General features: G+C 41.3%; 2 protein-coding genes across 4 annotated transcripts; one reads left to right on the forward strand and one right to left on the reverse strand.

The window, feature by feature from the left end:
* Nucleotides 1–2,209: 2,209 nt before the first annotated feature.
* Nucleotides 2,210–6,188, reverse strand: LOC117623533 (eukaryotic translation initiation factor 5B). 3 transcript variants are annotated; one of them, XM_034354546.1, is made up of 5 exons: nt 5,960–6,188; nt 5,788–5,864; nt 4,324–5,117; nt 3,333–3,486; nt 2,210–2,770 (listed from the first exon to the last, which is right to left on the reverse strand). In XM_034354546.1, the coding sequence occupies exons 1-3, from the start codon at nt 6,046–6,048 to the stop codon at nt 4,324–4,326; spliced, it is 960 nt and encodes a 319-aa protein (XP_034210437.1). In that variant the 5' UTR covers nt 6,049–6,188; the 3' UTR covers nt 2,210–2,770; nt 3,333–3,486. The 3 variants fall into 3 exon arrangements, with proteins under 3 accessions (XP_034210437.1, XP_034210438.1, XP_034210436.1); XM_034354547.1 differs by having other exon boundaries at nt 3,596–5,117; XM_034354545.1 differs by having other exon boundaries at nt 3,582–5,117.
* Nucleotides 6,189–7,296: 1,108 nt separating this feature from the next.
* LOC117622904 (mitogen-activated protein kinase kinase kinase 17-like) lies at nt 7,297–8,637 on the forward strand. The gene has a single exon (XM_034353709.1). It carries the CDS (start codon nt 7,539–7,541, stop codon nt 8,553–8,555), a length of 1,017 nt encoding a protein of 338 aa, XP_034209600.1. The 5' UTR covers nt 7,297–7,538; the 3' UTR covers nt 8,556–8,637.
* The last annotated feature ends 5,334 nt before the right edge of the window (nt 8,638–13,971 follow it).

A 13,971-nucleotide genomic window follows, 5' to 3' on the forward strand; every position in this document is an offset into this window, starting at 1 on the left:
CTTAGTTGCTTGCATCAACCCCTGCATCGAATTGGGATTGGAATCAGACTCCACATCGTACTCAGAATCGCAATCCGCAGCAGCCCGAACCCTCTTTCGTCACACGAGAAAGCTTGGGAAAGACACCAGGGGATCCTTCTTCCATGGGCAATTGAAATTCAGGGAGACGTACACTTAGGAGACAATAGATCGGCAGCCGGAAACCACCGCAACGGCAGTTCCCAGTAAGAATAGTCGCGAAGATTCCGTACCACTCAGTGCTTCTTTAAGAATATTTTCAATGCACAGTTTTATATTTCTCCCACGCATTATTACTGTAGGTAATATGTTGTATATCAGAAAAGACGGGGCAGATCAAGCAAGGGCCAGGCAACTAGATAACTAGAGCTAGAAAGAGGAAGCCAAAGGCGAAAGGCTACTCAAGCAAGGTAAGCGCAAGCACCCCTCCCTAAGACCATCTCCAACCCAAGGGGTGGAAACACAAATTTTGAGTTTTGAGTCCAAAAATCTTCTCCACCCATGTATTTTGAGAGGTGAAAATATGAGAAATCTCAAATTTGGGGTGGAATTCCAGACCCATTATTGCGTGGACTAATAATTTTGTGGGCCCAAAATCTGTTTTTTTTTTTTTTTAATTTTTAATTTTTTTAAATTTTATATTTTGGCTGGAAGCCCACGTGATGACCAAATTGGCTGGGCCTGCTGACAAGTGGGAAAAAGCATATTCCCATTTCATTATTGATGGCCAACGGCCACTTTTTCAAATAATCTGATATGCTGTTTTTTTTTATTATATAAATATATTCTAATAGCTATAAAATCAACGATTATGATTCATTTTAGGCAATCTCAACGGTAAAATTTCACATTCAACGGCTCAAATTTAAATCCAACGGTCAAAATAATATTTATAATTAATCTAAATCAGATCCAACCCAAAACTTATTTCAAACTCTATAAATAGCCATTCATTCGAAAAACGGCGGTTAGTTTCTGCTATGGGGATAGACTTTGTCGTCCACAAGCGTCTATCTTCTGGATAAAGTATGGCTCATGTGCAACAACATCATTCAAGATGCGATAGAAAAGCTCTCTTCTCATGTGGAACCGCATGCGAAAGTCCACTAGGGGATAAAGTGGTCTTTCACATAAGTAGTCCTCCATGAGACTCTTATGATGTTTTTCTCTCTTCCGATTCTTGTATTCACGGCCTGCAACAAAACCACCATGTTTGGATTGTTGAGCGTATTGCTCTAGCAAATACGTATGGTGTTGAACAACCATTGCAACCCTCTGTTGATGAAGGTCATCATCATCAGAATCATCATTGAAGAAATTTTGTATAGCCTTCCCACGTGAATTCATTGGAAGAAGGAGAATTGAAGGAGGTTGTGTGGTCAATTAAGTAGAATAACACTTCTTAAATAGACAAGAGAATGAGATGACCTACATGTTTGAAAATAATTGAATGAAGATAGGAAAATATAGGGAAAGATAAGGGAATCCAATAAAGTGAGATGAACAAAGATTAGCAATGGTTCAAAATGTGATTGAAACAAGACAAGATGAGAAATGGTTCAGAAATGAAGATAGGAAAAGATAAGGAAAGATAAGAGAATCCAATAAAGTGAGATAGACAAAGTTGAGCAGTGGTTCAGAACATGATTGAAACAAGACAATAGGGGATGAGAAAGGGTTCAGAAAATAATTGAAGAACACAAGTGGAGGTGGGCAAAAGTTCAGAACATTATTGAATGAGGATAAAAGAATCCAATGAAGTAGCAGTAAAAGTAAAAATGGAAGAAAATTATGGCAATGGGTTCAATGAAGGGTTCGAATTATTCCGGGCATTTGTATGGTGTTGTACTTGTTTTTTTTTTTTTTAAGTTAAATTCTATTATGTTTTGGAATTTTAATTTTTTTAGGTTAAAATGTTTAGAAAATTAAATCACGAGTATTGAAACAAAAATAATGTCAAGAAAAATTAACAAGAAAAAAAAAATTAGGGGTTAATCATTCTTAAACAATTTAATAAAGTTACTTACTCAAATTATGAGTCTGCAAGGTTGGATAAAAAAAAAATTTTGAGTTCTGAAAATACATGAATAGTTGTATTTTGAAGGATGGAAATTTGAGTATAGCCCCAACATGGTTGGAGATGGTCTAACGCTCATGTTTCTCCCACACATATTATTACTGCAAGTAAATATTACCATAAAAACAAATTACATTCATTTCTTAAAAAGAGAGTTGAAATTTGACTGAATCTTACATGGAGACTATCTCGTTGGATTAGCAAGACAACAGAACCCCAACACAGGAAATGGGGAAAGGAGTAAAAGATTGAAGGATTTGAAACGTTTCAATTGGAAGAAGGAAAAAAAAAGAAGTCAAAAGGCAAGCAAAGCTTCTTCATTGTCATTTTTCCTTGTGTGACTAATCTTTGTCTGTGCCTTTGAGTTGCAGCTTGCAGAAGGACCCCATAACAGTTGCACTTGACTAAACAACGAAGAAAAGGAAAGAAAAAAACAGAAACGAACAGAGAGCCCCACAAGTAACGACCAACATTGACCAGGCCCTTCTACCTTGACTTTGTGCTGATCCTTGGATTACAACTGCAAATCTTTAATGGAATTCTTGTTGTTGCTGGGTTGTTTGTAGGCCGAACAACAGGGTCAAGCATAGTTGCCTCCAAGTACAGAGGAGGAAGGAGCGCTGCTTTATCAAGTTGCAAGTCTTCAGAGCCATCTGGACCAAGCCATGCTAAGTTCTGCAGAATAAAGACAAGACCCTTAGCTTTGCGTTAATTTGTTTTCTGCAAGCAGGCGAGAGATACCATGGCTAAAGTAACAGGAGGTATAACCAGTATTTTATGTTTTCTAAACTTATCTTAATATAATGTGTCCAAGATGTAAACGGCAAATGAGTAAAAAAGTAATAGCTGCACAAGAACAGTATTCACTGCTTCCCTCAAGGTCAATACATAAAGGAATCACAATATATACGGTATCTCATCAAACTCATATAGGACATCACTAGTTGCAGCATCATGTAATAAGTGGAAATTTCCAAACACTTCAGCAGACTAACCTTTCTATGGAGGTGACTTAGACCATATGACTTACATAATTGAAAGCAGAAACAAATGGTTTTGCAAAAGACATACTTTTTCCCGCCTGTTGCAAACAACTTTTTCTAGGACAAAACTACATACATGGTTTTAGACTTACAGGGAACATGATCTGTTGGAAACCAGAAGCCACAATTCCGAAAGAAGCAGTTAAATATTGAAAACAGTATACATTGTATATGATTTTCCTGCATCTGTGTACCTTCACCAGGTTCAAGAGATCTAATGGCATCAGTATGCTGTCAATGCAGGAAACTTGTGGACATAATTTCCCTACAACAGCCTCAGGATTTGAAATGAAAAATTGTAACAGAATTACCCCATCTGTTAAATACTCAGGATGTTCAAGGAAATACCTGAAAAATCAAAAGCAGCACAGTTGTTAATCAAAGAGGCTAGCTGTGATTGTGAAGAAAGACAAGCTAAGCTATACAGAAAAATCGAAACGTACTTATGGATATCTACCATTATACGAAGCTTCTTGGCTGAGGGTACTTCATTATACCAAAATATTGAAAGGGGCACACTACAAGATAATTGTGTGTCGTAAAGATGATCATGGTGATGATACATTGATTAAGAAAATCATGCATACAGGTCAGCAAACGTGGTGTTTCCTTGACCTCTGATCCACAATAAGCATTGTACCCTAGAGGGGACTGCACAATGTTAGGGGACTACACAATGTTACGCTTACAGATTGCCCACAGCTGGCTCTTGCCTGGATAGGCATCTGCAGGATCATGACATGAAATGTGAGACCACAATCGGCGTACAGTTTGCCAGTAAAAGGGTTGCTTTAGAACATATTCAGAAGCCAATGCGAATATGGCATTCTTGAGCAGACAAAGATGAAAAAGGCTCGAGTGCTGTATTAAATAAGGGTGTCTTGGTCTTTTCAAACCCAAAATGAGTGGCTTTTCTAAATTTTGGAGAAATGGGTTCGTTTCCTGATGAGCCTACGTTTTGGGTAATTTTTTTGAAGTCACCCTAGCATCTTCCAAAGCAAAATAACGTAATTGACACAACAAACATGTGTGGAACCCGACCACTAGTATAACTGGATGTTAGATAGGCCAACAAAGAAATCATATATAGAATTCAGAAACATATATCAAAATTTCCAAAGTTTGAACGATACACATGTTACACTTTCTAAGTTTGACAGATTTGAACAATAAAGAGGGAGAAACCTAGCGCTTTTGTGCTTTCCTCCGCCTAGATTGTGTCTTCTGCCATTTCTTTCTACGAACTAGTTTGCTCTTTGGTTTCAACTTTAACTCAGGTGAGAACTTATAATTTGGATCTCTCATACGGGCTTGTATATCCTTGAAAAACTGAATATTTAATTTCTTAGGCCCTCCCTGTCTAAGCTCTGCATATTCTGGTCCTGAAACTATATTTTCAAATGCTCCTATTAGAATATCTAAGTCACTCATGACCTCCCATACGTTAATGTATCGACCATCTGGCCCTTTCTTCAACTTTTTCAAGGCATTCTCAACTGCAATTTTCCTAGCTTGCTTTCCAGGGGACAATTCTTCCGGTTCCTGCTCAGCTTTGAATAATTCTGAGATTGTCCGATACTTTGATGTTTCCTCAAACTCAAATAGTTTATCTATATGTTTATCACTGCTTTCATTTGGGTAGGGTTCAGTAGGAATATCGTCGTCATCATCACCTTCACTACCAGTCCACAGAGACTTCTCCTCATCACTTCCAGACCAAACACTTCTCAGCTCATCACTGTCATCAGCATCAATCAGGTTAGAGTGCTCCCTTGCCTGCTGTCTTACTTTTCGAATCTCTTTTTCCAGATGACTCTTTTCATCCTTTTCATTGTCACTTTCTTCTTCACTTCCTGTCCATAAAGAAGCATCTTCATCAATCTCTTTCTTCCAGGCTTTCCTAAAGTCCTTATCACCAGGTTGTCCATTTCCAAAGAGATCATAAGGTTTATGCCCACCACGGGCATATGATCGTGAAGCTGCAACATATTCAATAAAGTCATACAGGTAGCAGAAGCATAAAACTCAGAGGGAAAACGTACGTGTTGCAAAGCTTTATCTCTATCTTTTATTATTTTGTGAAAACAAAGCTATATTTTGTCTGCAAGAATGAACTAGCAAGAAAACCTATTAATACAATAGGAATAAAATATATAGATAATGCATCGTCATGCATCTAATTTTACAGAGACAGCACAAAGTTGGCTTCGATGTAACAGTAATAGTTTAAAATTTAAATCAACCAAGCCACAAAATCCAAAGTTCAAGAACCCATTGTCTTTAAATGAATTGGATAGTAATCTTGTTGCGTTGTAATTTTGACCACGGACATGTCAATGACACCAGCCCAAAGTACAAAGACAAGGAAGCCTCTATCAAACATAAATCCAGTAACCCTTTTTTCTTTGACACATAACTTCATTCTAAGAAGTTGAAATGGTAATGGCACAGTTTCAAGCAAAGAATTGATGTCTTCTATTAGAGCTTCTATCAAATACGTAGACTACATATCACAATTCTAACATCACGATAACCACAACGTCTACGAGGGGACAAAAATGTGATAACTTGATTATAAACATGTACAAATCATAGAGACATGCACAAATACACATCATGAGATATGAAGTTCAAGAAATGCAAGCAAACCTTGAAATTTTGGGCAAAACCCACAGCTAATTTGACTTGTTGAAGTGCTCAGAGCAGAATCATACAGAGCTTCGAATCTGAAAGAGAAAAGAGACAAATGGGTTTTTCAGAATCTGACAGGCGAGTTTTTGGCACCAACAGTTTATTAAAAAAATGAGTAAAGGACTGTAACCTTGGAGGATGTGAAAGCTGCAGTCGGAGGTTTGGGACTTGGCAAATAGAAGAAAGGATGGAACGGCGGGAACAGAGCCTCCAAGCCATTATCTTCTCAGCTTGTTGGGGGTTTTCCGGTCAATAAACACATTGAAGGCAAAGAGAGATTCAGATATTTGGGGACGACGGAGGGGAGAAGGGAAATGGAGCTGTGGCTGCTTTCGATTTTTTTTTCTGAGGTATTAATATTTTTTTTTGGTCAAGTTTGTTCTGAGGTAACATAATGCTACTTCTTCCTTTTTCTTTTTTCTTTTTTAGGTAAGAAAAGTTAAATCATTTATTGGAAAAAATTACACAGACGTATATATTTTTTCTTTCTAAACTTCAAATTTTTTTGGTATTTTAAATTTTTTTTTTTCATTCACAAGGTGTAGTGTGGTTGGTAAATTATCACCTCCAGTTAGCGAGACACCTGAATGCCTCAATGGCAGGTGTTTGAAACTCATTGGAACCACTTTGTGGATAGAAGCAAGCAGAACCCCAATCAAGGATTAATCCCATCCTAAAAAAAATTCTACATTTTTTAAAACCATTTTTCAAATCTTATGTTTTAGGTTAATTAAAATATCAAATTGAGTCCTAACATAAAAAAAAAATCATTTTGAAAAATACATAAAAATGATTAATTAACTCTAAGATGAAATTTTGAATCTTTTTCATTTTTTTTTTTGGTTGAGGTAAGAAAAGTTAAATAATTTATTGGAACAATTGCATTGCACAGATACATACCCTTTAAACTCTTTTTTAATATCTGCATTAAAAAAAAAAACTATTTTTTAATATTCCAACAAAAACAAACTAATTTTTAATAGTTCAACTTAAATTTTTTGGTATTTCAATTCTATATATATATATATATATATATTTACAATTTTTCAAATTCTATGTTTTGAGTTAAGTTAATTAAACATCAAATTGACTCCTAAAATATAAAAAGGATTTGTAAAATATAAATAATGATTAATCAATTATAAGATAAAATATTATATTTAATTTAGTTAAAAAAATCAAATTAATGCCATAAATCTCCGACCCAACCAGGTCTCCACTTTATCACGAGATCTCCCGAAATCAACGGTCATGATATGTTCTCAGCTTGTAATAATAAGAGTCGCTTAAGGTTTACGAAGTATATTTCAAAATCTTTGTAAATCTTGTTTTTACTGGATTATTAATTCAAGCGAAAGGAAAAGCCGCGAAAGAAAAATACGACCGTTTGAAGATTACGCGTTGAACTACATCTATATAAACCCAATCCAACCAGCAAAAGGAAACTCTGATTTCCAAACCCTCATTCAAATCACAGCGTCAACCATACGCACTACGCACGCAGGGAGAAACACTTAGGGTTTGAAAATCGAAACCCTCTTTTTCACATCAATATTTTCATCGTCTTCTCCGATTGATCATCGCTTCAACGAGTTCTTCTCTCTCTCTCTTGCTACCCAGTTTCTGTTTTTCTGCGTCTCTTTGCTTTCGTTTTGTTAGACCCAGAAACCCTATTTCATCAGAAAGCTTCAATTTTTGTTTTTCAAACAATGGGTCAGAGTTCAAGGCCAAAGAAAGAACAGAGCTTGTCGGTTGCTGGGCGCCAGTGGGTTCGAGGCCGGATGCTCGGAAAAGGGGGATTTGGGTCGGTGTATTTGGGTTGGGTCAAAAAACCCAATATGTGCGCAGATGCCTTACCCCCAATTTTCGCAGTGAAATCGACATTATACTGTGATGCGCTTGAGCTAGTGACAGAAAATTCAATTCTTGGCACGTTTAGTAGCTGCCCATTTATCATTCACCGCTATGGAGATGATGTGACTGCTGGTGTTGATGGTAATAAGGTATTCAATATGTTCATGGAGTATGCTGATGGAGGAACAATGAGGGATTTGATTAACAATTCTGGGAGTTCTGGGTTGCCTGAATTTCAAGTAAGGAAGTACACAGAGGCGATTTTGCAAGGGGTTAAGCACATTCATGAAATGGGTTATGTGCATTGCGATTTGAAGCCTGAGAATATTTTACTTGTCACCAAAAGTGATTCTGGTGGTTCTGAATTTGTGCCTAAAATTGGGGACTTGGGTCTGACAAAGAGGGTTATAGAGGAGCGTGCTGGAGGCACTACAATGTATTGGTCTCCAGAAACTGTCATTCAAGATATTCAGCAGCAACCTTCTGATATTTGGGCTCTAGGGTGTGTGGTGCTCAACATGTTGACTGGGAAGAAGCAGCCATGGGATTTGAAAGCTGGGGCGAGACCTTGGGACCTCATGCTTCAGATTGCTTCCAAATCTCCCACCATTCCTGTTTGGTTATCAGATGAGGCCAAAGATTTCGTAGGAAAGTGCTTTGTGTGGAGCCCTTCTGAGAGGTTCACAGCTGCTAAGCTATTGAATCATCCATTTGTGACTAATCTGGATCCAGTAAAGGAACTCTTTTCGGTGTCATCATCGTCTTCTAAGAAGCAGATTCTTCCTTTGGGTTCCAAGACCTGTCATTCCAAATCAAACCACTGTTTGCCAAAAGCCACCCGCTTTCCTTATAATTGGTCCTGCTTAGCTTGATCCTTAAGTTGGTGTTTTGTATTTGCTTTTTTGAAAGTATCTCTCACAAATTGGTGTAATACTTCATTATCCTAAATTTGTAATTTTGTGTCCTTTCATGTACATTCTTTGATTTCATTCATTATTAATACAGAGCTAATGCCACTTTCTTTTACATATTTCTTTTGGTTCCTTTTTTGTAATCCATTGCATTTGAGATCCATTAGGTTTATATAAGATTAGTATATACAGAAACTGAATCTTTTATGCATCATCAAATAAAGTTATCTCATGCAGTCTCAGAACTCAAAAAACTTATATGAATAATTAGACCTTTCACCAAGCATTTCAAGGGAATTGTCCCATCTGTCTGAAATTAGCAAGGAAAATTTACAGCAGTGCTGTATTTTATATAGCATCCATCGTCGTCAATTTACATCGTCGGGTCATCCAACATCTAAACCATAGGAGTAAACTGTAATTGTTGAATGGTAGGGGATGAGAGAAATAAGTGTTAAAATGATGGCGTCAAACTAGAACTTGGGTCATCCAGTATCTCAACCACAGGAGAGAACTGCAAATGTTGAGCAGCATTGATACTCAGGTAAACTACCACCAACCCAGACACACATGCTTTGCTCTGTTTTTTGTTGCCGTGAAAATTCAAGAGAAAATGGAAATGAAAACAATATGGTTTTCTGTCAATCAGTTAACACTTGAACACTTGGTTATCTGTATCTTCAGATGTTTTCAGTTGGCACTGCCTTTAAAGGCATAGAGATGATTCGTCCTGGTCCTTATTTTGTGTACATAGCTCATCCACCAGGTAAGCTCTTCTTAGAAGTTGAGGCAAATATCTGATACTTCTAGCCTAGTACATACCAACACAATACAATGTTTGATGCTATTTCCGGGAGCATTCCTTCTGAATTCTAAACAAAAAATTAGATTTTTTATTTGTAGTTCATTAATCCAAATCGGGCGGATCTTTTCTCAGAGTAGAGCATAAACCTTAAAAATGTGAAGAAATCCATTCAGGAACAAGAAAATTACGTCGCAATTTAAATTGTATCTCGATGAAATAGGATGGCCTGAAAATGGCCATAAACAAGTAAAGAAAATATGTATTTATAGTGGGGTATATCTTGGTTAAACTCTTCCACCTTCACCCATGTGGGTGAAAATCCCTAGACACCGAACAAATATTGTGTAAACCTCCTCCCCCAAATCGCTTGTACTAAAAAAAAAATTATTTCAATTAAATATAATACGTTAGAAATAAAATTGAAGTTTGATGTGTTTATCACGTGGAGATTAAAAATCTACCTTTTCTAACAGTGCTCTAGATCCTAATAAATAATCGTTTATGATAATACGAGAGTAGTTAGGTTCACCAACACTCTAAAAGATCATTTTTGCCTCTCCCATGTTTTCCACTTGATAAAAAACGTGAATATTTCCATTTGTGGATTTAATTGTTCTTAATTGAGATCTTAAGTAAACTATAGGTCTTCACTTGCTTAAATTGAAACTATAAGTCCTTAATTGAAATATTTACAAAACTAGAAGGACTATAAATATTATTTTACAAATTTTGCATTGTGTGCTTCATTAAAAGTTCTTTCTTTGATCTACCCTCTCATGTTGAATTTATCTTCCTCTTACATTTTTGTTTGGAAGAGATTCCAAATGCAATTCCCCACTCCTCCATGGATCTAAAAAATATATATTTCTTTTATTTTCTGTGAAGGTCATGTGAGCTGTTTTCAATTCTTTAACTTAAAATTCAATAGTTTCATGTCATTTTTTGTGTTGGAATATATTTTAATTTAATTAAAAATCAAGTCAAATCATAAAAATTTGAAAATATGTAAAATGACTACTTAATTCTAAGGCAAAATTAAGGCCATAAATCTCCGACTTGGTCGAGTTTAACTCTTGTTTACACCATATTGAACCGAGCAGACCCAGCACCAAAGCGACTAGCACCAAGGCAGCCACGCCTTCTCCCATGCCGAAGGAAGACACACTTCCGAGGTCGAGCAGACCCAGCACCAAGGCAACCACGCCTTCTCCCATGCCGAAGGAAGACACACTTCCGAGGTGCCGGACACCTGCCGAAGCTCCCAAATGCCAAACCTAATCTCCAGGACACGTGTCGCCACCACAACGGCTTGCACAAAGTCCCACATTGGAACTTTGTGCAAAGTTCCCACTTTCACTTCCCTATAAATAGGGAACAGTACCTAGGTAAAACCAAGAGCGATTCTCCTACTTTTACTGTTACTCTGCCAGAATTACTACCCGTAACTGACATAGGCATCGGAGAGCCTTCGGCCGGCACCACACCGGTGTCCGAAGCTTAACGGTTGCTTCTTCCCTTTTTACCTTCTACAGGTCTCTCACCAACCCATTTCACCAAGGGCCTCAGCCCTCTTCCCTGCTGAAGACTCATCACACCTAATCCCTAAGTTGGACTCAATATTGGCCGGGCCATTTTGAGCATCAACAGTTTGGCGCCGTCTGTGGGAATTCGACACTTGAATCCCCTCTTTTTCTATCAGCCCAGCTGGCTCCTTCACCCCTCAGGCCCCGTCGCCTCTTCTTCACCCCACATTCTGCTATGCCGACCGAGGATAGCCGCGATACCCAGCACCATACCCCCCACGAGGGTACTTCCCGAAGGAAATCTCCGGGAGATGCCACTCTCCAGGCAGAAGTGGAGCGCCTCCGTGATAGTATCACCAAGATGTCGGAGAAGTACGAGCATCTTCATAGCCGGAATGCTGAGCTAGAGCATGACTTTCGTGCTCTAAAGCGGAACCAAGATAGGGCTCACGCCCAGGATGCCCAACAAAACCTGACCCAGAACGTTGGGAATCCTCAGCCGAACCAGCCAGCACATTCCAGCCACAGCTCCCCGGCCCAATCTAGGCTCCGCAAGGGAAAAGACCACCTTCATCCGGAGCAACCCCCGTCACGACCCCTTTGCGTTCCCCCACCGAAGGACAGGCCCCATGAGCCAGTCAGGATCTACCAAGATTGCCGGGATCGCATCTCGGACCGTCAGCCGAGGCCGATCCCTATCCCTGTCAACCTCGAGGACCCACGGGTGACACACCTGGGCCCTTCGCCAGCCCCCGTTCGCGTGCCCAACGGAGAAGGTGTTGGGGACTCAGATAAGTTGGGAATTCTATAACTCAGAGACCTGGCCAACTCACCACACTGAGACGCTGGAAGATTGGGAACAATCCCCAGCACCTGTCTATCCCGCCCCCGGGCCTTTGGCACTTGAAACTCTTCCTCATGCCGCCCCGGCTATGAGGCTTCTCTTCGAAAAGGTCCGGCGCCTGGAGAACGAGCAACATCGCAGCAATCAACCCCTCTGGGCGAAACCACGCCCAGGGCCCTTTACTGAGCATATCCTCCACTACCACCAGGAGAAAGATATCCAGCCACTCCGCATCGCTTTCTACACTGGCACGGAGGATCCCCTCACCCACATCCACTCCTTCCAGTCTGCCCTTGGGTGCAAAGGCCTCACTGATGAAGGCATGTGCCTCCTTTTCCCTTCCACCCTCAGCGGCGCGGCCCTGAATTGGTTCTATAGGCTCTACCCCCACACTATCAACTCATTCGATAGTCTCAAGCAGACGTTCTTGGATCATTTTATGATCCAGACTGATCGCCTATACTCTGCCGACGACTTGTATATGCTTCGGCAGGCTGAGGACGAACCCCTTCGAGAGTACGCAGCTCGGTTCAGTCATGAATACTCCCGCTGCCCAGACACTGACGATCGCGCTGCCTTTGGCGCTTTCAAGAGCGGCCTCCGCGAGTCCAACTTCCGCTACCTGGTTCATAGCAATAGTTGGAACACATATATAGAGCTGATGAAGCAGGCGGCGATCCACGCTAAGGCTGAATACTTCAATTCCAAGCGTGGCCCAGCCAACCTGGCGCGCAACACTTTCGCCGATCCTCCACCTGTTTCAGCACCCACCCCAGCCCCACCTCAGCATTCTACCCCTGCCCCGAGTGCCCAGGACAACCAACAACATAAGCGGAAGGATAGCTACCAGCATCCTTTCGGCAATAATAAACGAGGTAGACATGGCAACCACTACCACTCTAGCGGAGGCAACCCTCCTAAGACTGGTGATCGGGCCCCTCTTCCCTTCACACCCAGGCCCAGGTTCGAGGTTTTCACGACCCTCAACACCACTTATGAGAACGTCCTGGTGCGTGAAGCCCCCATCATCCCCAAGCCACCCCCTCGGAGACCATCCAACAAGCCTATGCCTAACACGGGGGTCTTCTGCCGCTTCCATCAATTCAGCGGCCATGACACCGAGTCTTGTGTTGCGTTGCGCAACATAATTGAAGGGCTCATCCGGGAAGGAAAGCTAGACAACTATGTCCACAACATACCAACCCCGCCTAACCCTCACCAAAGACAAATCAACATGATCTCCACGATCAGCGGAGGCCCTACCCTGGCTGGCACCTCCAACAACTCCATCAAACACTATGTCCGCTCCACCTATGTGCACCAGGTCTTCAGCACCGAGCATGGACTTTTGCCGAAGACACACAGATCTGGTTGGGCCCCCATTACCTTCAGCGAGGAGGAGGAGCGTGGTGTTATCCTCCCCCATGACGACCCACTCATTATCCGGGCTGACATTTCTAACTTTGACGTTGGGCGTATCCTGGTGGACACCGGCAGCTCGGTCAGTGTGATGTTTGCCGAGGCCTTCAATGAACTCCAGGTCCCGCCTCACTTACTCGACCGAAGCATCACACCCCTAGTGAGCTTCTCGGGCGACGTGGTCCAGCCCATTGGCAGCATCCATCTCCCTATCTCAATCGGGGTCGCACCCCAGCGGACGACGATCACTACCCCCTTCCTCATCGTGGATTGCCCCACAGCCTACAACGTCATCCTTGGCCGCCCGGCCTTGGCCCAAATGAAGGCTTTTATTTCAACACATATGCTGCTGTTGAAGTTTCCCACTCCTAATGGCCCAAGCACGGTGCGCGGCGACCAACTCGAGGCCCAAAGCTGCTACACTTCCGCAGTCAAATCCACCAATCACCAGCACAGGAGTGAAGCCCTTGCGGTAACCCAGGCTCCCGCCCCTCCCCAAGCTGGCACAGAACCACCTGAGGATCCAAGGGAGGAGTCCATAACACCACAGGCCGAACCTATGGAGGACCTGGAACTGGTTACCCTTCATGACGATATCCCGGATCGGCAGGGCCGGATCGGCACCTCCATCTCGCCAGAGCTTCGCTCTGACCTGGTCGCCTTCCTCCGCCTCAACTCCGAAGTCTTTGCATGGTCCTACAACGACATGCCTGGCATCTCACCAGACATCATATCCCATAGGCTTGGCGTCAATCCCGCTGTCCGACCAGTTCGACAGAAGCGCCG

This window comes from Prunus dulcis, chromosome 3, assembly GCF_902201215.1.
Source record: "Prunus dulcis chromosome 3, ALMONDv2, whole genome shotgun sequence".
In the NCBI taxonomy this organism is placed as follows: Eukaryota; Viridiplantae; Streptophyta; class Magnoliopsida; order Rosales; family Rosaceae; genus Prunus; species Prunus dulcis.

What these genes read in the sequence shown, in the direction of transcription:
- LOC117623533 (XM_034354546.1), bottom strand. Translation starts at nt 6,048, where the DNA reads ATGGCTTGGAGGCTCTGTTCCCGCCGTTCCATCCTTTCTTCTATTTGC. An exon ending in CAGCTTTCACATCCTCCAAG is followed by an intron (nt 5,865 to 5,959) that starts GTTACAGTCCTT and finishes TTTCTCTTTCAG; the next exon opens with ATTCGAAGCTCTGTATGATT. An exon ending in GTTTTGCCCAAAATTTCAAG is followed by an intron (nt 5,118 to 5,787) that starts GTTTGCTTGCAT and finishes AATATGTTGCAG; the next exon opens with CTTCACGATCATATGCCCGT.
- LOC117622904 (XM_034353709.1), top strand. Translation starts at nt 7,539, where the DNA reads ATGGGTCAGAGTTCAAGGCCAAAGAAAGAACAGAGCTTGTCGGTTGCT.